Source organism: Medicago truncatula, chromosome 7 (assembly GCF_003473485.1).
Source record: "Medicago truncatula cultivar Jemalong A17 chromosome 7, MtrunA17r5.0-ANR, whole genome shotgun sequence".
NCBI lineage: Eukaryota > Viridiplantae > Streptophyta > Magnoliopsida > Fabales > Fabaceae > Medicago > Medicago truncatula.
In genome coordinates this window covers 41175748-41201794 of record NC_053048.1, presented here as the reverse complement: position 1 = coordinate 41201794, position 26047 = coordinate 41175748, and the positions used below count along the sequence as shown (strand labels likewise).

General features: G+C 33.6%; 4 protein-coding genes across 4 annotated transcripts; 3 read left to right on the top strand and 1 right to left on the bottom strand.

Moving 5' to 3' along the window:
• The first annotated feature begins 2239 nt into the window (after nt 1–2239).
• LOC11411488 (probable protein S-acyltransferase 3) lies at nt 2240–4659 on the top strand. The gene is made up of 6 exons (XM_039827997.1): nt 2240–2248; nt 2359–2538; nt 2640–2948; nt 3064–3285; nt 3550–3999; nt 4252–4659. The coding sequence occupies exons 1-5, from the start codon at nt 2240–2242 to the stop codon at nt 3958–3960; spliced, it is 1131 nt and encodes a 376-aa protein (XP_039683931.1). The 3' UTR covers nt 3961–3999; nt 4252–4659.
• A 5994-nt stretch (nt 4660–10653) lies between these two features.
• LOC11408933 (probable protein S-acyltransferase 4) lies at nt 10654–15749 on the top strand. Its single transcript, XM_003624809.4, has 6 exons — nt 10654–11313; nt 12125–12319; nt 12469–12777; nt 13187–13402; nt 13526–14119; nt 15303–15749. Exons 1-5 carry the CDS (start codon nt 11212–11214, stop codon nt 14081–14083), a joined length of 1380 nt encoding a protein of 459 aa, XP_003624857.2. The 5' UTR covers nt 10654–11211; the 3' UTR covers nt 14084–14119; nt 15303–15749.
• A 1634-nt stretch (nt 15750–17383) lies between these two features.
• On the top strand, nt 17384–20156 carry LOC11420139 (magnesium-protoporphyrin IX monomethyl ester [oxidative] cyclase, chloroplastic). The gene is made up of 5 exons (XM_003624808.4): nt 17384–17921; nt 18379–18443; nt 18597–18924; nt 19368–19466; nt 19637–20156. The coding sequence occupies exons 1-5, from the start codon at nt 17466–17468 to the stop codon at nt 19898–19900; spliced, it is 1212 nt and encodes a 403-aa protein (XP_003624856.1). The 5' UTR covers nt 17384–17465; the 3' UTR covers nt 19901–20156.
• A 380-nt stretch (nt 20157–20536) lies between these two features.
• On the bottom strand, nt 20537–22503 carry LOC11414022 (cytochrome P450 94B3). The gene has a single exon (XM_003624807.4). It carries the CDS (start codon nt 22302–22304, stop codon nt 20778–20780), a length of 1527 nt encoding a protein of 508 aa, XP_003624855.1. The 5' UTR covers nt 22305–22503; the 3' UTR covers nt 20537–20777.
• Between the last annotated feature and the right edge of the window lie 3544 nt (nt 22504–26047).

Below are 26047 nucleotides of genomic sequence, written 5' to 3'. Positions count from 1 at the left end.
AAACCGGTGGAATGAAAAAGATTGTTAGAGCAAAGCTAGTTTCATGGAAGGAGAGAGAGAGAGATCAGGAAGAGAGAGAGGGTGTTGGAGAAAAAAAAATGACATTGTAATAAAAAAAAACAAAGAAAAAAAAATAAGAAAGTGAGAAGGGAAATTGAATTCCCTTCTTCTTCTTCATCAACCACGGCCAATTAATCTCTCACCTAAAAGGGTGAGGGAAGAAATAACAAGAAAGCAAAAATCTTAATGCCAAGAACAACATTAACAACATATGTGGGTTTTTGCAAATTATAGGAGACATCATTGCAGAAGGAACATATAGTCAATAGTTTTATATATTATAGGCCATTATGAGCACCAAACATAATCATTTGGCCTCCTCTCCCTCCTCTTCTGTGGCTGCCTCAGTGGAAACTTCCAATCTTAAAAACAGAAGGCTCTATCAAGTTTGGAAAGGAAACAATGTACACTTCTTTTTCTTTTTATTGTTATTTTTTTCACCTTTATTTTTATTGACCATTTTTGGCATTTATGCTTTTCTTTGATCAATATCAATATCTTGTGTGAATTGGTTCTTTTCCCATGCCAGAAAAGATTGAGGGAAAAAATGAAAAAACAATTAGTGTTTTTGAGGTTATTGGTTGGCATAGGCACATTTTGAGGTATTTGATGGTGTATGGGGTGCAAAAATGAAACCTTTGAAGATTTTGGTATTTAATATGCACTCTTAGTGAATATAGTGTTAGATTATTAGATGTTTTGAGTTTATATTATTGTTGCTAATGCATTATGAGTTTGAGGGAAGGTGTTAGATTATAGGTTATATTATAATTAATTAGGGTTAGGTAGTTTAGTCTATTTATATTTCACTACATACTCTTAATTAGAGTAACATTTATATTCTAAAGTTTCGTTCATTATAATGAAACCCTAGACACTTTTATTTTTTGTTCTCTATTCTCTCTGATTCTCTATATTGTTAACACATAGAAATGCATTTGTGCCCTAATTTCTTAAAACTTGAGTTTTTAGGGGTGAGTGAAGATTTTAGTTCTTAGAGATAATTTTTCTATCGTTGATCAGAATAATAAAAGGGTTTTGGAGAGATATGGATAAGTGAAAGATGTTGGATTATGTATGAGGATGATAAGTTGATGCAGATGAAGAGAGAAAGTTCAGAATTTGTTTCTAGGAAGGGCTCAGAGCATTTTCAATGTTGAAATGCCTTGACAATAGGTACAAGTGTGCTGAAAACTGCTTATTTACCTTGTGGAAGGAGTAGCAAAATGATTAGAAAGCTTGGAAATTTACTTTCTCTAGGAATAAAGATGAAGTTAGCTCATAGGGTGACATTTGAATCATTATAAGGATTTAAGTTTAAATGGTCTGCTATTAGACAATTTGGCATGCTTTGATCTATATAGTTAGCTTCAACTATTAAGAAAGGGCTTTGGTTGATAATTAGCTTATGCTTATAAGAAACCCATTTAGTGGGGGAAAGAAAAGGCTTATCGATCCTTTTTCTGCAACTAGATTCTGTTTGCTTTAGAATATTAAGTGTTCATAAAAAATCAATACTCAGTTTCACTTTTTTCTTGCCTAGAACTATCGAACAACTTGAAAGGTGAGTTGATCACTCGCCTGGAATTGCATAGCTTTTAAGGGAATATTGCAATACACAATGATGAACGATTAGGCCATAATGTATAAGAGGTGACATTCAAAAGTGTAGTGACTTTTCATGAATGTAGACTGAGGAATATTCTGCTGATTCCTTTTTAGTTTTTATGGCAGTTGAATGGTCAAATCTCTTCTTGGATTAGACCGTTACTTGAGGCCTAAGCAAAGGGAATTTCAGAACAAAAGAAAGCAAGATATAATGGCAGTTGATATGAGAAAGCTATCTTTTTCTCCCTTCCTTTCATACCCTAATAATCTTCGTCTGTTTTTCTTCTGTTGGGCAGGGTTCATGTATTTAAACACAAATTGTAATCTGTAAACCCTAAGCTTGAATAATAGAAAGGTATTGCAGTCGCTATGTCGCTATGCAATCACTTTATCAGGAATAAAATCATTAGATGCACTTCACCTACCCCTTCCTTTATTAGTCTTCCACAAGAAACTAATAAACCTCATATAAGATATGGTCTGAATTTTTTTCTTTTGCTTCAGTTTTTATATATCAAAGACATTGAATTTGTTAATTTAAAAGTAACTGTCATTTTGAAAATAAGATAACATGTCACTTGTGAATGCATCAATTTTTATTTAGGATCCAGTCTATAGGGCATTAGACTCAACAGAACAATTGAACTATCATGTAAACTTATTTCTGATATTGCTTATTTTTCATGTCAGAAATTTCTATTTGGTGGAAGAGTAGTCTTTGGTCAGGATGCATCATCTCTTTTTTTGACAACGTTCCTGATCGGAGGTCCGGCAATAACATTCTGCATAAGAATGTTATTAATAATGAAGGAGGAAGACACTCTTTATAACCACCTTGTACTTTTCGGAGGAGTGTTCCTCACAATTTTGGTTGGTAAAGCTATTAAATTTCCTTTACCAATAATAATAGGTACTTGTAGTTTTCTTATGATATTTTAAACGCGAGGTTTCATTTCACTGATTGAATGCAGGATTTTACGTTTCTCTTCATGACATCTGGTAGAGATCCAGGAATTATCCCTAGGAATTCACAACTACCTGAATCAGATGAATCATGTCACACAAATTCACAATCTATGGAATGGGTGAACAATAAAACTCCTAACCTCAAACTACCTAGAGTGAAGGATGTGATGGTCAATGGTCATACAGTGAAGGTGAAGTTCTGCGATACTTGCTTGCTATATCGTCCACCACGCGCTTCTCATTGCTCTATTTGCAATAACTGTGTTCAAAAGTTTGATCATCATTGCCCTTGGGTTGGTCAATGTATTGGATCAGTAAGTTCGATCAACATTGCTATGTCTGCGTTTTTCGTATATGTTTACTTTTGAACCAGGTTTGCTGATCTAAGAAAATCTAACACAGTTCCTCCTCCTATCATGTTTCTTTCAGCGAAACTATCCATTCTTCATAATGTTCATATCATCGTCAACCTTGTTGTGCATATACGTCTTCTCATTTTCTTGGGTTAATCTTCTTGGACAACAAGGTAGATTGTGGGCATCCATGTCAGAAGATGTCCTATCGGTTGCTCTCATTACATATTGCTTCATAGCCGTTTGGTTTGTCGGTGGCCTAACAGTGTTCCATCTTTACTTGATTTCCACCAACCAAGTATATTCTCATTCTTTTTAATGTTTTAGCTCACTTGTTTCTATAAGCTATGGCTGGGAAAGAGTTATTAGGATTTAAAAGATGAATCTAAAAAGCCTTTTTATACGAGAATTTCTTTTTGTATTCGTTTATTCTCCATTTTACGTGCTTAGTTTATACGTGCCTTTAAATTAGACCTTACATGTGTGTCTTCTCGTGTAAAGTTCCAAATGATATATCAAAACTATACTCACTTTTTTCTTTTGGAATTTTCTTTTGCTATAGACAACTTATGAGAATTTCCGGTACCGCTACGATAAGAAGGAAAATCCATATACAAAAGGAATAGTGGCAAATTTCAAAGAACTTTCCTGTTCAAAGATTCCAAATCCACTGATCAATTTCAGAGAATGGGTTGCAGAAGAGGATGATATGCAAGATGAATCCTTTACTTCAGATCTCGAAAAAGGTTTTATAAGCTCGAAACAAAAGTTCGACATGGACATGGGAGTATATGGCAAGGAGGGTAAGAAAGTACCCAATATTTTACAAAATTTGGATTACAATGGCATTGATGATCATCTGAAGAAAAAGAAGAATGCTCCATTTGAAATTTTTGTTCCTGTTGATCACGATCTAACATTTTCCCAATGGAGATCCAAAGTCGGAGTCGATGGTCCAGATGTGAAGCCATAGCTCCTTCAGATAGCATTTGCTGGTTCTTTAGAGACTAAGGTACCATTTTGATGTTTGTTTTGGTCTCTATGTACATACAAAACAACTTATGACTTGTATGTCCTAAATAATCAATGAACAAAAACTTCTGTAAATATTTACATATCTGTGTCATGCTTTGATTTTTGAAATACACAAGAAATAGAAACAAATCAGAAATTTATTGAACTCTTTAGTCACATCACAGAAACTTGAGGACTTGTGAGATTCAGACAATGATTCCTACAATGTCTAAACTATTTTTTGGTGCAGATCCATTTGGCATGCTGTTTTCGCTAACGAATGAGGTGACTTGAGAAAAGGGTAAGGGTAGTGATTTGATTTATAATGGAAGTTGTAAAGGGAAACAAACAAATGGTATGTCTCACAAGGAAAACTCAGATATTCATATCACAAAGTGGAGAAAAAGTTGACAAGTTACAAAATTTGGGACATGTTTCACTTATCATTACAGGCATACAAATGAGTGAAGGAACTGAATTAATGTATGATAGTAAATGCTTGTTCTTTCTTTCTCATAGTTTTTAGTGTGGATTGTAGTTCTTGTTTGGTCTGCAATTCTAACTACGTCGTTATTTTAGGTAAAATTCCTTCTATATATCATGCTTGCTCCTTCAATTTTTGTGGAAAACGCTTATTAGAAGATGTTAATATTAAAGCCCTCACCCGGGGACAATGCTTCTCTCGCTCATTTGTTTTCTTCTCCCCTTCTCATTTTCCTCGTTTAATGTCATACTTACCGAAAAATGTAAATACATTTGATGCAGTCAAAACTTTCTGTAGCCACTGCATCTCCACCGTTGAATGAACATTGAATGGTTCGTTCCAAGTTTTAATTTAGTGAAGTTGGAATATCAACCATCCGATTTTCATCCAAGTATGAAATGCAATGACCGCATACATCTTTTAATGCGCAGAATCCGGATCTTGACAAATATACTATGATTGCACTAGCATATAATCATATCAGAAATTCAGATTCCCAACAATCAAGAGTTAAAGTAAAACAAGATGCTCATTAGCCAAAAAACTCCATTTGGCTTGTTAAAATAAAATAAGATATAAAAACTAAATTAAATAAAGTTATCAAAAGATGTTACATTAAACATACAAATCCAGTCGTGAATCCTTATGGTTTTTGTATCAAGCTGTCTCGAATAGAATTTCTAAAAGAACAATGCTTCAAATTGTCTTATATTCAATTCAATGCCAAATGCTGGCTGGCCATTTAAATTATTGGTTATTTTGTCTAAAGTTATGCATCCTAATGAGACATTACTCTAATATTATTAATTAAATTTTCTAGTATAGTATCTTTTCTTGAGCCAACTACCTTAAGTTTAAAGGATAATAACACAACAAAAAGAGACAAGAAGAAGAAAGATGTTTACGGATTTATGAGTTGTAAATTGAAGGTTAAACTTGAATGAAAGAGAAAGTGTAGGTTTTTATTTGCATGTCACGTTGAGCCAAATGCCAGCTTTGAAGCAGCATATTTAGTTAGATAAGCATATATAATATATATCTGGTTCCAGCATTTCGTCAACTAAGTTATGATTTTTAGTTTAATTAAGAGAGAATATTCTAAACATACTCGAAGTTAGGTGCTGACTTAATACAATTTAAACGAATATTGTTTAAATGAGATGACACACATATATTATTTTATCGAAGTTTTAGATTCAAATTCAGTTTTAAAAATACAATAACGTTAAGAGTTTATCGTCTATTTACATCTGATAAGATTCGAAAGACGCGGTATACATTAAACAAATCTAATACAATTTTTTGTATTAATTTGGACTCGAGCACATTCATGCGCACCCACCCACTAAATATGCGCGTGCATGTCTGTCTGTATAATGCGCAGCACAATCACAAAACTATGCATGTGACAGATGTGTTAACTTTCTATTCATAATCATTTCCAAATTTTAAAATCATGTTTCTATGCATAAAATCATTTTTTCTATAAATGCCATAAATCATTTTATAAAAAAAAAAAGCTTAAAATCATGTTAAAAAACATAATGAGATGAATTTATATGTATCGGCGGAGTAAAACTTTTTTACACATATAATCACATCATAATACCACTTTTTTTATACCATTAGTTCCTAAAATATATCCATAAAAAGTGACATGATTTAATTGGATGCATGTGTAAATATATTTTACACTATCCAACATACAAATATATAATGAATAACGTTTGATATATTCTTTCCTTAAAAAAACGTTTGATATATTTTTGTAAAAAAACCGTTCAATATATACATGAAAATTTGAAATAGTAAAAACTCATAATATGCTTTTTGCAAAATAAAAATTTAAATATAAAATTTTATTCAAAAAAATTAAAATTAAAATATCTTTTCTTGCTTTAATTATATTAAACTTTTTATATTTATAAAAATATAATTATTTTCTTTATGTCTTTATTATTTGGTTTTACTTGTATAATAATATTATTCGTTTATGTTTTTTTTTAAAAGGTTTTATGTATTTTTTTTTAAAGGCTTGCTTGTTTATGATGAAATTAACGTATGTAATATATCGATTAAAATGAATATTTTAGTCCTTTTATATGCTTGAGAAATTAAAATTATGCTTACTAGGGTTTAAACCCGGTCTGTGTATTTCTTTTACAGCACCAACACATGTAAATTATTAACAATATTTTTTTTATAGAATTTTGATTTTGATTAAAATTTATGTAATGATGCTTGTGGCTTTTAAATGGTAACAAACTATGTTTATCTTTTTTCAATAATATAATAAAAATTCTATCTTTTCAATAACACTAATATAATTAGGGGTGTACATGAGTCGGTTTGATCAAACACAAGACCCGAACCATATAAGATATTCTGATTTGGGTGAGGTAAAATAACCACCCTACTAATAATATAACATTTTTTTTTGACAAATAATAATATAACATTTTTAAAACCAAATTTGTTTAAGGATGTAAAAGAAATAATAAAAAATTCAGCCTAATTTTTTTCTATATTCCCATTATATATTGTTATAGATATTTCTAACACTGATCTGAACATATATTATTCATTACATGAACTAATCCAGTCAAAATTTACATGAACTAAAAAAAATAGTAAAGAAAAGGGATATAATATAATAATACTATGTTTAATTCTAAATTATATATAGATAGATATTTTCATTATTTTTTAAATGAAATCTCTTATTTATTAAAGTTAACCTGGACGCTAACTATTGTCCAAATTTTAACCTAAATTCTATGCTTACATTTATTATATTACCCCTGTTTAATTAAACTTATTTAATTTAGTTAATTTAATCAAAATCTTATTTTCAAACGGAGAGATCTCTTATCTCTTATTTATTAAAGTTAACTCGGACGTTAACTGTTGCCCTAATTTTAACCTAAATTCTATGCTTACTTTTACTGTATTAACTCTGTTTAATTAAACCTATTTAATTTAGTTAATTTAATCAAAACTTATGTTCAAACGGAGAGATCTCTTATCTCTTCTCTTATTTATTAAAGTTAACCTAGACGTTAACTGTTGCCCTAATTTTAACATAAATTTTATGTTTACTTTTATTGTATTACCCCTGTTTAATTAAACCTATTTAATTTAGTTAATTTAATCAAAATCTTATTTTCAAACGGAGATATCTTATCTCTTATTAATTAAAGTTAACCCGAACGTTAACTGTTGCCCTAATTTTAACCTAAATTATAGCTTACTTTTACTGTATTACCCTGTTTAATTAAACCTATTGAATCTCTTATGAATTAAAGTTAACCCGGACGTTAACTGTTGCCCTAGTTTTAACCTAAATTATAACTTACTTTTACTGTATTACCCCTGTTTAATTAAACCTATTGAATTTAGTTAATTTAATCAAAATCTTATTTTCAAACGGAGAGATGTCTTATATCTTATTTATTAAAGTTAACCCGGAAGCTAACTGTTTCATCCTATAACCGTTGCTCCTATTTTCAACTCATCGTTGCTACTTTGTTTTTACTAAACGGAGTCCATCCTATAACAATTTCCTCCTATTTTGTCTCCCTGCTCCTACTTTGTTTGCAAGATAAACAATATCAAATATATACTACTAAATCTTGAGGTGTGGCGGTACTTGAAATTTTTATAAATTGGAACTTTAGAATATAATTGTTCTTGAATGTATGATTTAGGGTATCTCTCTCACCCCTAATTTCCCAAACGTTGTTAGCTTCTACTTGAAAATAGGAATAAAATTTAGTAGACTGATCAATTTAATATGCTATAAAAAGATATGAGTGGTATCAGAGCAGAGCTCTCCCAGTACGGTGTGGTTCGGGGACGAACCAAGCGGAAGCTGGTGGGCATGTAACACCCAAGGCTGACGAGGGCGGGGAGTGGTCGCCGGTGCACAAGGCACGACAATGAGCGGCTCCCGACAGCTTCTAGAGGAACCGAATCACACCGGAATGAGAGGGATCCTAAGGCCTTGTAGGTATGGGACTACATGGTTGAAGGAAGGCTTATAAGAATTGTTGGGTACTACCTATATCAACAGGATGCATCTTCTTTTCGGTAGCTCATTCCATAAGAACTCCACAGTTAAGCGTGCTTGACTTGGAGCAATTTTGGGATGGGTGACCTACCGGGAAGTTTCCCGGTAAGCGTGCGAGTGAGGACAAAACACGCTGAAAAGACCCGTGTTGATTTGTGGGGTCAGTCGACAATCCTAAAAGTTGTCTAGGATGTTACAGATGGTAAGAAAAAAGAGAACATGAGTGGACGTTTAATTAAAAAAAAAAAAATTTAGTATAAGTGAACCAAGTGGATATGAAATCATGGGTGGAGAACAGTTTATATGCACATGAGTCCTATAGGGGTCCTATATATTTCATGGGTGGCGGCTGCCCCTTTTCATTAGTACCTAGCTTCGTCCTTGTACTTAACCTATAATGTTACGTTACGGTATCAAGGACGATGTCGAAAAGTTATGTAATGGTACAGTACCAACGTCTATGCTTCTTAATATTATGAAATACTATATGACAATCATGACATTCATTTAAACTATTTTGTTACTTATTACCGTCAAATATTACCTTCCATATTACCCGTACGTTAGCACGAATCGATGGTCTAGTATTTGTAATTAGTGTCACACCTTTATCCGTTCCCCCTAAAAAAAAAACCTTAGTTTCTATTATTTTTTATGGGAGGTTTCTAATTTCATTGACTTCTTGATGTAATTTATAAAGGTTACCAGACGGTTCATCAAAATCATCCCATTATAATAACAAAAAAAACCACAATTTTATTTTTTACTAAACCCATTATTTTCTATCCGGTAAGAACAATGCATTAATACATGTAAGGTCGGGGTTTAAACCTTAACCACTATCAAAAAACTAAATTTTAAAATATCTATCAGAACGGACTAAATTTTAAAGGCTTAAGTGCACTTTTGAACCCTTATCTTTCCAAAAGTTGCGGTTATGGACCCCTAACTAATTTAAATACAAAACAGCCCCTATGTTTTGATTCTTTGGCAGTTTTGGACCCCAAGGCAAAAAAAAAAATTGACACGTGGCACCTCACTTAGGGTGCCACGTCAGAGTTGACCGAGTCAACAATGGACTGGGGGTCCAAAACTGCTAAATAATCAAAACATAGGGGGTTATTTTGTATTTAAATTAGTTAGGGGTCCATAACCGCAATTTTTGGAAAGATAGGGGTCTAAAAGTGCAATTAAGCCAATTTTAAAATACCAGTCTTGTGAGTTCTTTGACTTTGCCAGAAATATTTAGCATTTTCTTGAAAAAAATAAATATATAAACGTATAGTTTTTATACATTTTTTAAATTTACCCAAATAAGGATGTGTAAGGAATTTGTTATAATTTTTTTGAGAGGAATTTGCTATAATTTTTCTTATTACCATTATTTACTGTACATTTGAGTCAACAATTTAATTAAAATTTTATTTTAGGAATAAACAAAGAAATAAGTTGTTTTTATTCGAAAAAAATGTTTGCATTAACATGCCAAATGTCAAAAATTGCTCTTATGTATACTCATATATCATTATTAAGGTAGTGATGAAGACTTTTTTTTTTTTTTTGAGAAAAGAACCATACCATTTATATTAATCATTTTATCTTATATTACATGACTTTCTACATTAATATTGTCACCTTTTATTTTTATGCAGAAAATGATTGACTGAATTACGTTCGATGATAAAACGAATTTAATTTTTTAAGCACCTTATCATTAGTAGAAAATAAAAGACGTCAATATGTACGACCTTGAATTTCAACTTGAGACTCGTCAACTTCTCCATATTTAAAATATTTCAGTCAAATCATCTTATTATTTTATAAAAAGTAAATAAATATTAAAGTGTATTTTTGACTGAATTATTACAAGTGTATTTATTTATTTATGATAAGATAAACTCAAACATTTTACCAAAAAAACAAAAGAGAAAGAGAAAAGAAAAAAGAAAAAGTGAAACATGTCTTAATAAAGGGTCGGATTAATTTGTGCTCTTAAAGTATATGTTAAACAACCTAAAATGAACAATTTTACATTGGAAAACTATATCACAACTTTTAACAATTTATAATATATGTATTTCTATAATATGTGTCATTGAGGGAGGGCATAAAACAAGTGAAACATTTTTGTTGTTGTGACAGAGAAAAAGAAACATTAGGCGCGTAAAAGGCGCAAAGAATTGGAAGATCCGCCCAGGAGGAACAAACATCATCATAAGCTGACAGCATTTTGGATTGGATCCTTAAAGAAGAGAGAGAAAAACAACAACATTTTTAGAGAGAGAAAGAGAAAAACAAGAACAACAATTAAGATTTTTTTGTTTTTTTTTTTGGAAAGTTTGAGGAATTTTTTTGATTATTACAAAACAGGGACATGGAGATTCTCGTCCTCCTATGATCCCTTCCTTCCTTGTATATTTGGTTTCACAGCTTCATTCTCCATTGCTGTGATCCCATTCCCTTCTTTCTCTCTCCTCTTTCATCTGCATTTTCCATTTTGGTGAAAGAGGATATATAATAATAATAATTGAAGGAACCCCAGAAGAAAATTTTTGATTTTTAAGAGGAATTTGATTCTGGGTCATTTGGGTTTTTTTATGGGTTTTGGGGAATTTAAGAGGTAAATTTTGGTGACACACACGTGTGGTGGTGGTGCCATGATTAGGAGTAGAAATTCTCAAATTGGGTCTTCTCCTTCTGGAGGTGGGGCCCATGATATGAAACCAAGGAGGCTTTATCAAGTTTGGAGGGGTGGCAATGTTAGTTCTTTTTTGCTCTTTCTCTTTTTGTTTTAATTGTTAGTTCTTAATTATGATGTAAAAATTGGTTTTTGTAAATGGCGTTGATTGTTTGTGTTTGATATGAATGCCATCTCACTTTGAAGTTGAACTTTTTTGCCTTTGTTTTGATTATTATGTTGTATTGAAAGTTTTGTTTTTGTTTTTTTCTTCTTCCTTTTGTGTTAATAATAATATGTTATGTTTTAGCATGAATGTTGTTGCTTACTTGCTTTCATTGCATAATTGTTGTCTGTCCAATGTTTGTTTGCAATGATAAGTATATGTTTGATTTTGCGGCACGTTCAACAAAACCACACTTAGTTTAGGAGCTTTGATGAATCAAAGTGGAAATAGTCTATGACGCAAGTTTGAAGACTCTAACGCGAAACCAAACATATACTATGTTTGTTCTTGTAGTAAATTACAAACATATACTATGTTTGTTCTTGTAGTAAATTACAAACGCTGACTAATGCTTGCTATTGCAAATATTTTGTAATTAAACTTTTGTGGATGTTGTTTCCTTTCCCTTACGTCCATTCTCGTGCATATTTAAGTTCAAAATCCATGATGTTTTGATATACCAGTGCCACTTAAATTGGAACACTTTTCTTATGGTCAATTTTTTATTTCAATGAATAAATTTTTGTCATGGCTGTGGACTTTTAGGTTTTATATGCTTACCATTTGAATGTTTTTGTTTTACGTTGTTGTATTGGATTGGAGATAAGTGACTTTCTGCATGTTATTCTTTATTAATTCCTTGTTTTTTTTTGTTCCCTTCATTCAGAAATTTCTCTGTGGTGGGAGACTGGTTTTTGGTCCTGACGTAGCTTCCTTGTTTCTTACAACATTCCTAATTGCTGCACCTGCAATTGCATTTTGTGTTAAGATGTATCTTAAAGCAAAGCATGAGAAGGCCAATAATGGTGATCATCTTTTTTGGTGTCCTGTAGTGATTGTGGGTTCAGTTCTCACTATTCTGGTAAACACCCTCGACAATTTCTCATTTTACCGAAACTAGTCGAAGCTATGCATTATCTTTTTCATTATATAATTTCCTCGTAGCTTACGATTTGAGCACCTTTCTCTTTTGAAAATTAAAACTGATATATAAGGCAAACTCATGTGCAGGATTTCCTATTCCTTCTCTTGACTTCTGGGAGAGATCCTGGAATTATCCCGAGAAATTCAACACCTCCAGACTATGATGACGCGTTTAATATACCTACTCCTTCTATGGAGTGGATTAATGGTTCGACCCCTCATTTAAAACTACCTCGAACTAAAGATGTACTTGTGAATGGTCATACGGTGAAAGTGAAGTTCTGTGATACATGCTTGCTATATCGACCGCCTCGTACTTCTCATTGTTCTATATGCAACAACTGTGTCCAGAGATTTGATCATCACTGCCCCTGGGTTGGCCAGTGCATCGGAAGAGTAAGTCAACTTCGCTGCAAAAAAAATTGAAGTTTAGAAACATTTGTGGAGATAGTATTCCATGTTTTAATGCAACAAAAAATATATTTTTTTACTATTTGGTAATAAGTTTTAAAAAATTATATAGCAAATCTGAAAGCAGATACAGTTGATCTTCTGATTCTATATTTATGAATTACGACTACAATTTACCTCTTGACTGAAGTTGGTAATTTTTCTTGTATTGCAGTGACAAAATTACTGCAATGTATAATATCTTTATTAACTTCTTTTAAGTGTCTTCTTCGATGTTTGTTTGAGTTGGTTTTATTGGTCAAAAACAGAAATGTGAATTATTTGTTTTTTGTTGTGTCCATATCTTCTCCATTTCATTTCCCACAAGAACTAACAGTTGTCTTACATGCTGCAGCGAAACTATCGGTACTTCTTCATGTTTATTTCAACATCAACCATTTTGTGCCTATATGTCTTTGTGTTCTCTTGTATCAATCTTTCGCAGAAAGATTTTTGGGATGGAATCTCACATGATTATGTATCGGATTTTCTCATTATATACTGCTTCATTGCTGTCTGGTTTGTTGGTGGGCTCACAGCTTTCCATTTCTATCTCATTTGTACAAATCAGGTGACTAATTTTACTTCTCAAAATGCAAAAAATATCTTAATCATTTCGGATTCTTTATTCATCTCCATCACATGCTGTTTTATTAGTTCAAACTTACAGTTTTTTACTTTTGTTATTGTCCAGACAACTTACGAGAACTTCCGGTACCAATATGATAAAAAAGGGAACCCATACAATAAGGGATCACTAAGAAATATTGGAGAAACGCTTTGTTCCAGTATTCCTGCTTCAATGAATAATTTCCGATCGTTTGTACAACAGGATGAACATACGATGGTTGGGTGTTTGACTCCGAATCTTGCGGATGGGATTTTGACTCCAAAGGAGAAAATTGATGTTGAAATGGGATCTAGGCGTGCAGACGACGGTGGTTTTCCAATTCCCGAACTTCTGCGAAATTTTGATTTTGATAGTTTTGAGGATGACATGAAGTTTGAAGACGAGGAGGGACAACATTCATTTGATCCATTCTACAGTGTTGAGGAAGACGTAAAAGATTCGAGCCGAACATCTAATGCTACAGTTTTAAATTTCCATAGTATCGCAATCGAAGATTCAACGGAAGAGTCTGTTTGTAGCTCCCATGCTGGATTCGAAGTCACAGAATCTGATCAAAGGCTTGTTACTGTTGATGAAATAAATGCAACTAAAGCAACTGATGACAGAAATGACTCATGTTAAGCTATAATGCCAACTTTTGCTCTTTAATGCATAGAGGTTTTCTTCTCACTCTTCATACATTTTTGTTGTTGAAAATTTTGCGTATTAGCTGTCTAGAATTTTCGAACCAATGAAACCATATGAAGCACCGACACAAACACCAAACACGACACCAACACTGATAATAATTTGAGAAAATGTAAATGATTGAATGTAATCATATGTGTGGGTGTCGTGTCAGTGTTGAACACTGGACACACCTTCAATCTGAAATGTTGGTGCTACATTATGCCCGTAAATTTTTGTGGGTTGCTTAAGTTGGATCATTGGCAGCGACAATTGCTTATTCTGACAGTAACATTTGCTCAACATATCATGCTCGAATTTGGATTAGATACTGTAATGCCGAATGTACTGCAAAAAGGGAGGAAAAAGAAATTAAGAAACTGTTTTGTTTGAGAATTCATTTTCTGTTCTTATTTTTTCAGTTTTCACTTTAATTGCAAAGCCATTTTCACAATTTTATGTACAAGTATTTGTAAACAGAAACCAAAAGGACAATATTGCAATTAAAAAAGAAAATAAGAGTAGAAAATGTTTTATCAAACCAAGCAATCTCTAAGGTTATGTTTGGGAGTTGAGTTTTTGAGGGGAATGTTCTGGAGAACGTCTATATGTTGACATATATATGATTTTTTTTTTTTGAAGGAATGATATGATATATGATCATATAATATTTCATTCACCCTCTCAATCGATTTTAGACACATTTTATACTTTATTTAATTTATAAATGTAAAATAAGTCTCCCCCTCCCTTTCCCTCTAAAACTCAATTGCCAAACATAAGCTATGTAAAATACTTTATTTAGTTTCCATCATATGGTTTTGTTTGCAAGTTTGGAGGAGGAAGGGAGGGGAGGACTTTGGAAAAAAGGAAGAAGCAAGAGGAAGAAATGGAAAACTTTGATAGGGGAGGGCTTTGAGGGGTTCATTTTTCCTTATAATACAAAATCCCTATCATTTGGGGGGAACTCAAAAATTGCATTGGAGGACTTTGAAGGGTTTTTATGAATTCTTCAAATTCAATCCACGTTGTTATAATATTCTTAAACAAAGCCTTAGAGTGTGTTTGGATGGGGGAATGTTTTGAGGGAATGTAATGTTTTGAGGTGAATTCAACTACTTTGAGGTTTCATTCTTAAGCCATTTCCTTGACTGATCTTTATTTATTGTTGCAGGTCCTCTCTTTGATTACCTGTTTGCCTATGGAGGATAGTCCTTCCATACCACATTGGTTTGCAGCAGTTGGTGGTTTGTAAGAATTCTGAATATGCAGGATTCATGCAAAATTCATTGATGCTATAAAGGAGGGGCTGACGTTGCACTTCCTCTCTCATTTTGGTATAAAACTTTGGCAAGTGTTTGTTGTATGATGTGTAAACTCCACTTGCATTCAAAATAATGCAGAAAAGATTGTCTGGCTAAGTTTTATGATAGGTACTGTGCTAGATGTGTCTGTCTACTCCACTTAGTCCCTTGTTAAATTCTAGATTGGTTGATTTTTTTATTTACTAGTGGATATTTAGAACTTCTGTAAGTAGTACATTGATACTGATTTTTCTCTTCTGTATGATTCAATTTATCTGTCCCTCTCATCAGGTCCTTTGCTTGTGAAGCATGCAATATCTAAGTGTCACCTTAATGTTTTTGATGTGGGAAAGTACCACTCAACTTGATTGAAACTAAAGATAGGATTAGAAAAGCGAAATAGATCCCATCATGTTTAATTTTCACTAGAAGAAAAAGTGTGATCTCCCATCATTCAAAAGAGAGAAAAGGCTTGAGATGTTGAAATGTGATCAGTTTGAATTGTGAGAGATTACATTTGACTTGTTGGAAAACTATTGGTAATAACTCTTCTTGCTAATGAGTATCTCTGGGACACTCTTTAAAAATTTTAAATCAAGATATTATTTTTTAAAAAGGTCAAATACTTCAATTTTCAATGCATTGAAAACACAAATTTTTATAAAATTTATCATTTAAAGTCTTTAAAGAAAACACCGGGGGATCTCGTTAGTATTTTCATAACTTTTTATGGGTATAAAGTTGATAACCTCCGACACAATTTGATAGATTAATCCTTTGAGCTAGATAGGAATTGAATTTTAGGTCGGTAAAACTTTTGCATTCTTAAGGTTGAATTTGAACTTAAACTACATGAATAAGTCACCTGAGACCTAAACTACCTCATCTAAATGCTTTTGGTTAACTTAGTTGATAAAAACTAATTACATTTGTATCTTTAAATAATCTTATTTTATGAAATAAATAATAACACATGAATAATTTTTATGGTCAAACAAATTTATGTTCTTCCTTTTGAAAAGATAGAGAGCTAAATCCATGAGGGAAATACACAATATTATTCATTTGAAACATCTCATTCATTTTTACTCTAATGTTGCAATCTTTTAAGAAATTATGATGATTCTCATAAACTTACCCAACATATTGTTAAGAACCGTATTGGTTCATCAAACAATCATCTTCACAACTCACCGCCACATCAATCTTTTCTAACGATGGCAGTCTTAAAATAAAAGTTCATGATAAGAAATATCCTTAGACATTTATATATTTGATAAAAATTCAAAAAAATAAAACAATAAATAAATTTTATGTGAAAAAAATTGTTTTTTAAAATTTTAATGTGTTGAATACACTATTTTTAAAATAAAATTGTTCATTTTAGATTTCTTAACAAGCGTTCTTAGGACATTTGTTATCAAATGTTTTATCGAATCAAGCTTAAAAGATTTCTAATTTCATAGAGACTACAAAACTATTTAGTATATGTTTGGATTGACGTCGAATTTGTACAGAATTGCGATGAAAACCACAACAATTAAAAAAAAAAAAAAAAAAAATTAGATTGATATACTAGCTTCAAAATTTTCACTGCAATTATGTATTGAAATTGGATTGGCAAACGTGTATCCAAACACACACTTAACCTTTTAAAAATAAAAAAAATCAAAAAATTAACTTATTAATTCAGCACACAAACTAATCTAAAACAAACAAATCTAGCAATCTGAAACAAACCAATCTTAAACAAAAATCAATACTGTAACAAGTATCCAATGAGAGCAAAAGAAAGCCACAAGTTCTCATCAACAACATGTAATCACCACAACCAATCATGTTACAAGCAGAAACATACAACAAATGCCACGTGTCATCTTTCAATTAACGTTCAAAGATTTCATTGGATGAGATTCTATCACACAAACTCAATCTAAATTATAGTACTTTGTCTCTCAAAAAACATCTTCAAACTTCAAAGCTTTTTAGTTCACTCACTTCACAGACCCCCATCAAAGTTTTTTGCTCCAATTATGGCAGCAGAAATGGCTCTTGTGAAACCAATTTCAAAATTCACACCAAAATTCAGCAACATTCCTAGAAGAACAGTTTCATCATATTCCATAAGAATGTCTGCTACTCCAACAGCAACACCAACTTCAACAAAACCAAGCAAGAAACCAAACAAAACTGCCATCAAAGAGACCCTTTTGACACCAAGATTCTACACAACTGATTTTGATGAAATGGAGACCCTTTTCAACACTGAGATTAACAAGAACCTTAATGAAGATGAGTTTGAAGCTTTGCTTCAGGAATTTAAGACTGATTACAATCAAACTCATTTTGTTAGGAACAAGGAGTTTAAGGAAGCTGCTGATAAACTTGATGGCCCTCTTAGACAGATCTTTGTTGAGTTTCTTGAGAGGTCTTGTACTGCTGAATTCTCTGGTTTTCTTCTCTACAAAGAGCTTGGAAGGAGACTTAAGGTTTGTTTTTTTTCTTTATTTCTTTATAAACCTTATTCAACATTCATTTTAGCATAATTGATGATGAGTATATCATAAATTTAGCAAGTTGGTTCATGAAGCTAATAAATTTTGAAATAGGACTAATATGATTGTAAATTTGCAAATTCAAGGGTTATTTTGAAATATTAATAATTTCAGGGACTGAATTGACAACATCATGCAATCTTAATGAAAAACAGTTCTTTGAACTTTTTTATGGTCTGAAAAGTATTTTTGGGGACATGCAAAGTAAAAAATCATCATTTAGACAACTTTGTTTGCAACACTACGTACTAGGATTTTGGTTTTATGACATTTGGGTAGTTTAATGTAATTTTGCTACATTTAATGTCTTGTTAGATGCTGTTGTTCTTTATACACTTTTTTTTGTCTTCTATTCATGGTCTGATATATTGCATGGGATTTGATATGGCAGAAAACCAACCCTGTGGTGGCTGAGATTTTCTCTCTGATGTCCAGGGATGAAGCTAGGCATGCAGGGTAAGGAAACATCTTGTGCTTTTACTTGTCTATATGTCTAGTATTGAGAATCATGCAACGCATGGGGAGAAATCGTTAAAAGAATATACATTAGTTACGGTTTACGATTTATTGCGTGCAGTTATTGAGCTTATTCTTTTGATTTATATGCAGGTTTTTGAATAAGGGTTTATCTGATTTCAATTTGGCATTGGACTTGGGATTCTTGACAAAGGCTAGAAAGTACACATTTTTCAAGCCCAAATTTATTTTCTATGCTACATATTTGTCTGAGAAAATTGGATACTGGAGATACATAACCATATACAGACATCTCAAACAAAATCCCGAGTACCAATGTTATCCCATTTTTAAGTACTTTGAGAACTGGTGCCAAGATGAGAACAGGCATGGAGATTTCTTCTCTGCTTTGATGAAAGCACAGCCACAATTTCTCAATGACTGGAAGGCGAAGTTGTGGTCACGCTTCTTCTGTCTATCGGTATCTTTTCTTTCTTTTGCATACACATTTTTGCTCTTCCTTTAAGATTCTTAAGTTGAAACCTCAATAGCTAGTTCCAATTGGTGCCGAGTTACATAATACTTTACAAACCTTAACTGAGAATGCACATCGAGGACAAGCTTTGTAGCACCGACACTTCAGGTTGAAGACATATCAAGTGTCTGACATCTATACGACACCGACACGTGTGGTTAGATTCAATCACTTCTATTTTCTTAAATTAGTACTTGGTCCGTGTCTGTGTTGGTTGTGTCGGTGCTTCATAGATGACAAGTATATCCAACATGGAGAATCAGATTTTCCTTGGCATTCCTTTGTATTCTAGCCAAAGAGATCACATTTTTCCTGTCTTCCATTATAATTTTGTGGTCATTATATTTTATTAGCCCTAGTTAAACATAGTTATCAAATTTGTGTTGCAGGTTTATGTCACCATGTATCTGAATGATTGCCAACGCACAGATTTCTATGAAGGAATTGGACTTAACACAAAAGAGTTTGACATGCATGTCATAATCGAGGTTAGTTTGTGTTTGCATATTCGCTATAATCTCTGTCAAATTAAAGTAGTGGAGCTTTGAGTTAACGTTATAAACACTTATGATAAGCGAGAGTTGATTAACTAAGAATAAATGATGAACTTTTAAATCACAAGCAGTTACTTAAGCTTCATTTTGGGTTGTTTTTGCAGACAAACCGAACAACTGCAAGGATTTTCCCAGCTGTACTTGATGTTGAGAACCCAGAGTTTAAGAGAAAGTTGGACCGGATGGTGGTGATAAACCAGAAGATTCTTGCTATTGGCGAGACTGATGACAATTCAGTAGTGAAGAACTTTAAGAGGATTCCACTGATTGCTGCCCTGGTATCTGAGCTTTTGGCTGCGTATCTGATGAAACCAATTGAGTCAGGATCCGTAGATTTCCCCGAGTTTGAACGGGGGCTTGTGTACTGAAGTTGTGTATAAATTCCTTATTTCCTTTTGATCCCTATGTAATGTTCATCTTGAGTGCTACTAGTACTGCTGCCACAAAACAGTGTGGAAACATTTACCATGATGAGATACTTGTTAGTTTAAATCACATTTTCTCATTTTTGTATCTCATTTTCTTCTTTAGAAGTTTATTAGAAATGTTCACATTATGAGTTACTTATCAAGAGATGATTCTTTCCTCACTCTTATATTCCAATTGGAAGGTATCTCTAGCAAAGTTTGCTGTACCTCAAATACTGTTTTTTAGCTGTTGATTTTTTAAATTTTAAATGTACTAAAATTGCATGTAAACTTCTATTTTTGGGATTGCAGATTGTGTGACATTGGTATCACATATTTGGTGTTTTGGGGTTAGTTTGTTGGTAGAGCAGATCCTAAAATTGGGGGTTGGTGTAATTGTCCTGTTTGGTGTTAGCCTTGTTTTAATCTATTTAGATTTGTAATGCTAATATGGATTATAATACTCTTGTATTCATTAGTATTAATATATATTTTGATTATAAAAAAGAAATCATCAAGGTTTATAAAGCTCCAGAAAGTAGTTCCATTGTTCTGGCAGAATAAAAAAAGCATGATGTTACCATTGGCCAACAAATATTGAAAGGAGACCATAAACTGTGGTTACACAATATTGAAGATGCACATAATTTGGTCCCTTGATGGAAAAATAACAGCCATACATATACAAAGTTGAAATGCAAATCCTTATGATCCTAAACATCCATTTTAGATCAGCAATTGTGTGATTTGTGTACATCTACAATCTACACATCAACTATCCACTTACAGCAGACTACATTTCACAACTTTACACCTTCAAACCTTCGTACACTTTCCTTTACCTTAGACTGACATTCACAGGCAACCCATTTTTCATCCTCAAAGTCAAAGACAAAACATGTTCAGGACAAGTATCTTTCTCCAAAGCAACAATCTCAAACCTTTCCATAACCGAAGCCGCAATAGACTTCATCTGAATATAAGCCATTTCCTTCCCTAAACACATCCTAGGACCCGCATGAAACACCGGAAACCTAAACGGACTCTCACTTCTACACACACTCGCACCATCTTTATCATTTTCTAACCACCTTTCTGGTTTAAACTCATTACAATCTTTTCCCCACACACTCTCCATTCTCCCCATAGCATAAGTATGATAAGAAATAAACCAACCTTTCATAATCCTAGTTCCATCTGGTAAGACATCGTCATTTAAACACGCTTTTGTATCAACCGGCACCGGAGGATACAGTCTCATTGCCTCGGTTATAGCTGCATGCAAATAATGCATCTCCTTCAACTCTTCATATCCAAACATCGTCGTTGCACATCCACTCTTTAAACGTATAGTTTCAATTTCTTCGATTATTTTTTCCTTAACATCATTTCTTGAAGATAAAATCCAAAAAAACCAACTCAAAGCAGACGATGTAGTATCGCGTCCAGCGAGAATAAAGCTTATTACAATATCACGTAAAAACTCCGGTGAAGCTTCTTCTGTTCCGATGAAGCGAGATAATAAATCTTCACCTTTTGTGGGAGACTCTTTAGCTTCCATTCTTGACCTTATGATCTCATCAGCAAACTCATGAACGGTTGTGATTGATTCTTTCAATCTCCATTCTGATCCCACGTTGAAAATCTTCTTCATTTTCCACAAGAATGGAAAAAGAGTCATGAACCTTCCAGAACTTAACAAGGCGGCGTCTTCAAACGCCGCCATGAAGGCAGCGGCTCCGGTAGTGCCGTTGCCTCCAAGACATCCAGGATCAACATTAAAAGCGAGTTTACAAACGTTGTCGAATGCAAACCGTTCTAAAACATCCTGCAAGTCAATGATCTCATTTTTCTCAGTTGCTTTTGAGAGAATTGGAATGAGTCTGGTTTCTGTTTCAACTGTTACATTTTGGACGATGAAATTACGTAGAGATTTCGTGTTAAATTCGTAGCTGGCGGTTTTTCTCTGAAGCTTCCAAAGATCACCATCAGAGTTGAAGATTCCTCTACCAAGAAAATCTTGAAGAAGGTTGATGAACCTTTCGCCTTTCGGATAGTTTTCGAATTTGGTTTTGAGAATGTGTTGTATGTTTTCAGGGTTGGCTGTTATGATGCCATGGATTTTGCCAGGGCGAACAAAGACCGCGGTGTTAGTAGGGCAGTTGCGGAGGACTTGTGTTGTCCATTCAAGGAAACGGTGGCGGTTTAATATGAATTCAGGTAAGGCTCCAAGTAGAGGGTAGATTTTGAAGCCATATTTGATGTGGTTTTTTGAGGTGGTGTAGAAATGAAAGTAGAGATAGAGAAAGAGAAAGGAGATGATGAGGATGAGATATGATTCAGGTGAGAAGCAGAAGAGTTGCATGGTTTCAGGTGATTTGTTGATGGAGTCGGTTTGATTGAGGTGAGTTGATAAAGTGATAAGGTGTGTGTCAAGAGATATTGGTTCAACAAATTTGATGGCCTGGAATATACTTGTGATTCTTTGATGTTTTGTGATTTTTGAAGATATAATATTAGTGAAGGAAATAAAGCACAAATGCACAATTACTAATGATTGAGTTAGAGATGAACTCAATCATGCATCAGATCAATCAGGATTGTATGGTCTAGATTCAATGTGTCTGTATAATTTTTTTAATCAGCAAATATTATTAAACGTCATCCCCGCAGGACGCAGGGTATGGACGAAACAAGATACAAATAATGCCGCATATAGACGATACACCATAACCACCAAACAAAGCCCCTGAAGATAAACCCACCAAAACACATCACCACCTAAGACGAACACCTTAATAGAAACAAAACACTCTAAACACAGTATTGATGGGATAAAACCGCAAGTGCACGGTCTTACCGAAGTAGTAATGAAAAGAGTATCGTTCTGACAGAGAGTTGTTTAATTTAATTAACTTTAGTTAGTGATTAGAGGAGAATCAAGTTGCAAGATTGTTGTTTTCAAATGGTTGAAAGAGAAAATAATAATAATAAGAGAGCCTTGGGATTGTTGGTCCGTCATACGCGACAAATCATTCACAAGCCAAGCCATTAAACCTAAAACCTTATTTTAGACCTAGTTTCTAAAGACGAGTTTCTCTTAAGCCTATCACATCTCCTATCGGTCTCAGTGAGTGTGTTCCTCTAGCAAGCACGCCTATTTTCATGGTTGATTACTATTAGAATCCTTGAAGTTCGAAACTCTATATGTCTCAAGGTTCACTAGACTATTTTCATGTTTCGCAATCCTTGTCTAAATTCACTTGATCAAATATTAAAACTCCACTATCGTTTTATGAATTAACATTTGGAATAATGGATTAACGATTATCAAACCCTCCACTTTCGTTTCCACAGTTTGATAATATTTAATCCATGTTAAAACGGTGAATTTAGAAGAGAAACTAGGGTTACATAATATTAAGGTTTAAGGCTTGGCTTGATTAGGATTATGTCATTAGACTTATCCAACAATCCCAAGACAAAAGAAGTCTACTCACTCATGTTCATCGTAGACATGGAGAAGAAGATAGAAAGCATAAAAGTAAATAAAGTAAAGGAAAAGAAAAGAACTTTTATTCAAAAGAAAATTGTCACTTATTGAATTCCAAAGAAAAGATGAATATTTGTGATGGCTAGCTACTCTATTTATAGGTTACATTCGACTTAAAATCTAAGCAATTACATCACTAGAATGTTCGACAAGCAAAGGGCTTTGTGGTAAAACCAAATAGAGTAGCTTAGAATCTAAGCAAAAGCAGCAAAAGGTTGTCTGGGAGGTGGCACGGCCGTGCCAAGCTTCTGACTTGAGGGAAATATATTTTTGTCTCCGAATCTTCGTATTTTCGTACCGAATCAGCTCCAAAACCCCTTTCTTTTGCTCCAAGACTCAATCCATCAAATATTCATTCATGAAATATAATAATATGCAATTGAAGTAAAATAGCTCAAAAAGAAAATAATATTAAAATAAAATAAAATAAATCTAATTAAAGCGAAACTAAATATTAAACTAAAACATCTAATTATTGACTCATCAAGTATCCGCAACCACCCATCGTCACTACTCATCCCCAAAGAACACCCCTCAAAATAAAACTCCCAGACTACAACACCCAAGTTGAGCCACATTTGAAAAGCTCCTAATCGAATGAACATGCAGCTTCCACAACCTCTCGACCTCCGATCCACCGAAAGAGCACAAAATAAAAGCCCAAAAACCAACTTAAGCCAAAGAGCTGACTCCCGATCTCGAATCAAAAGTGATCGGCCCACCAGACTTTAAAACCAAATCAGCAGGGCACTCCTCACCCCCAGTACACCAGAGAACACCATATCAAGTCAAAACATGATTGCAACTAGACACCAACTTCTGATCTCGAAGCAAAAATAACTGGCCCATCAGACACCAGCACACAATATGTACGACGATAGACATGATATGCGATTGGTGCAAACAACAAGCAAATGAAAAGGAAAAGGCCCATCGCAACGAACACGCACCCTCCAAACAACCTAAACACCTTAACAACCCAACAAAAAAAAAACGAGAGCTAGTGACGACGAACAATGACCCGAGCAACAGAGTCAGCTCCAAAAGGAATCACCCCCACAAACACCCACCCCCTTATATCGCTCACATCCACAAACCGCTCCGACACCAAAACTCACCAATACAGCCCCACAATCCCTCAAGCTAAGCCACCCCCACCACCACCACAACACAACCAGAAAGTATGCCACCAAACAAGCACAATTCGAAGCACCACGACCACCGACGTGAACAACCACAACCATCACGATCCTTACGACGACAAACGATCCGGAAGTTTGTTGAAGGAGGATTAATCATGAATGGAAGATAAAACGCCACACCTACAGCCGCCGAAAACAAATTACACATATCGGCCCCACAGATGACCCCCTCCACTCCACCCACCACCACCACACAAACAAATAGTAGCGAACCGGACCACCACCACCAAATCTCCACGGACCACTACTGCCAGTCATGGGCGATTTCACCGCCCGGCGACCCCGGGCGGTCGCCCGGGCTCGATCGATAATTTTTGCACATTAGACCCAACCCAAAAGCTAATTAACACACTTACAAAAAGAAAAATTTGGGCAATCTGAAAATTCTCACACGCAAATAGGTCTCGGAATTTTATTTAGCACATTATCGACGGGTTCATCTCTCTTATTTTAACGGGTTAATTGTTCAAATTAACCCTGTAATATACCTTATGTCTGAAAAACGACCCTTAAAAATATAAAACATATATTCTAGCATTGTAACTTGAATTTCTTCTTATTGTTGATCACCCTGTAATATACATGTAGTCTAAAAATGTGACCTACATGTTGAATTTTTTCATTCTTTTTTTCATACATGATTAGCACGTTAAAATATAGCTTTACATAAAAAATTAAATTTCTTCGATCAGAGATAAATTAATTATGAATTTCTTAAACAATTTATAATTAATTTGTATCTCGTTTAAAGACTACAAAATTTCACTGTGAAGGTTCTTATCATGTTCCAGTCATGCCTACAAAATTAGGGAACTAAATTTGACTTGTGAATATATGCTTACGCGGAACAAAATTTCAATTTTGCACGCGGAAAATAAAATAAAATAAAAATCTGCACTAAATATGAAACTTCCAACTTCGATCCAATGATTACGGTTGAGCCAACTGCATGATTGCGACAATTTTTTTTACTAGAAATCCTAATTCCTTACAAATGGGGCAATGGTATGGAGTAACTACGTTACAAATATAAAGTATTTATTCTCATGCATAACGGCAAGGTACGAAGTCCTTAGAGTGTGTTTGAATGATGGAATGTTTTGAGGGAATGTAATATTTTGAGGGAATTCAACTACTTTGAGGTGAGTTCAAACAATGGAATTCACCTTAAAGTAGTTGAATTCTCTCAGAACATTACTTTTCCTCAAAATATTTCCCCATCCAAACACACTCTTAGACTAAATAATGAGAGCTTCTAGATTACCTCACAAATTGTAATTAACAATTAACTATGTTGGCTTAATTTGTTCACTGAGTACATGTTGGCTAGTGAATTGTCTCTATCACGAGCAA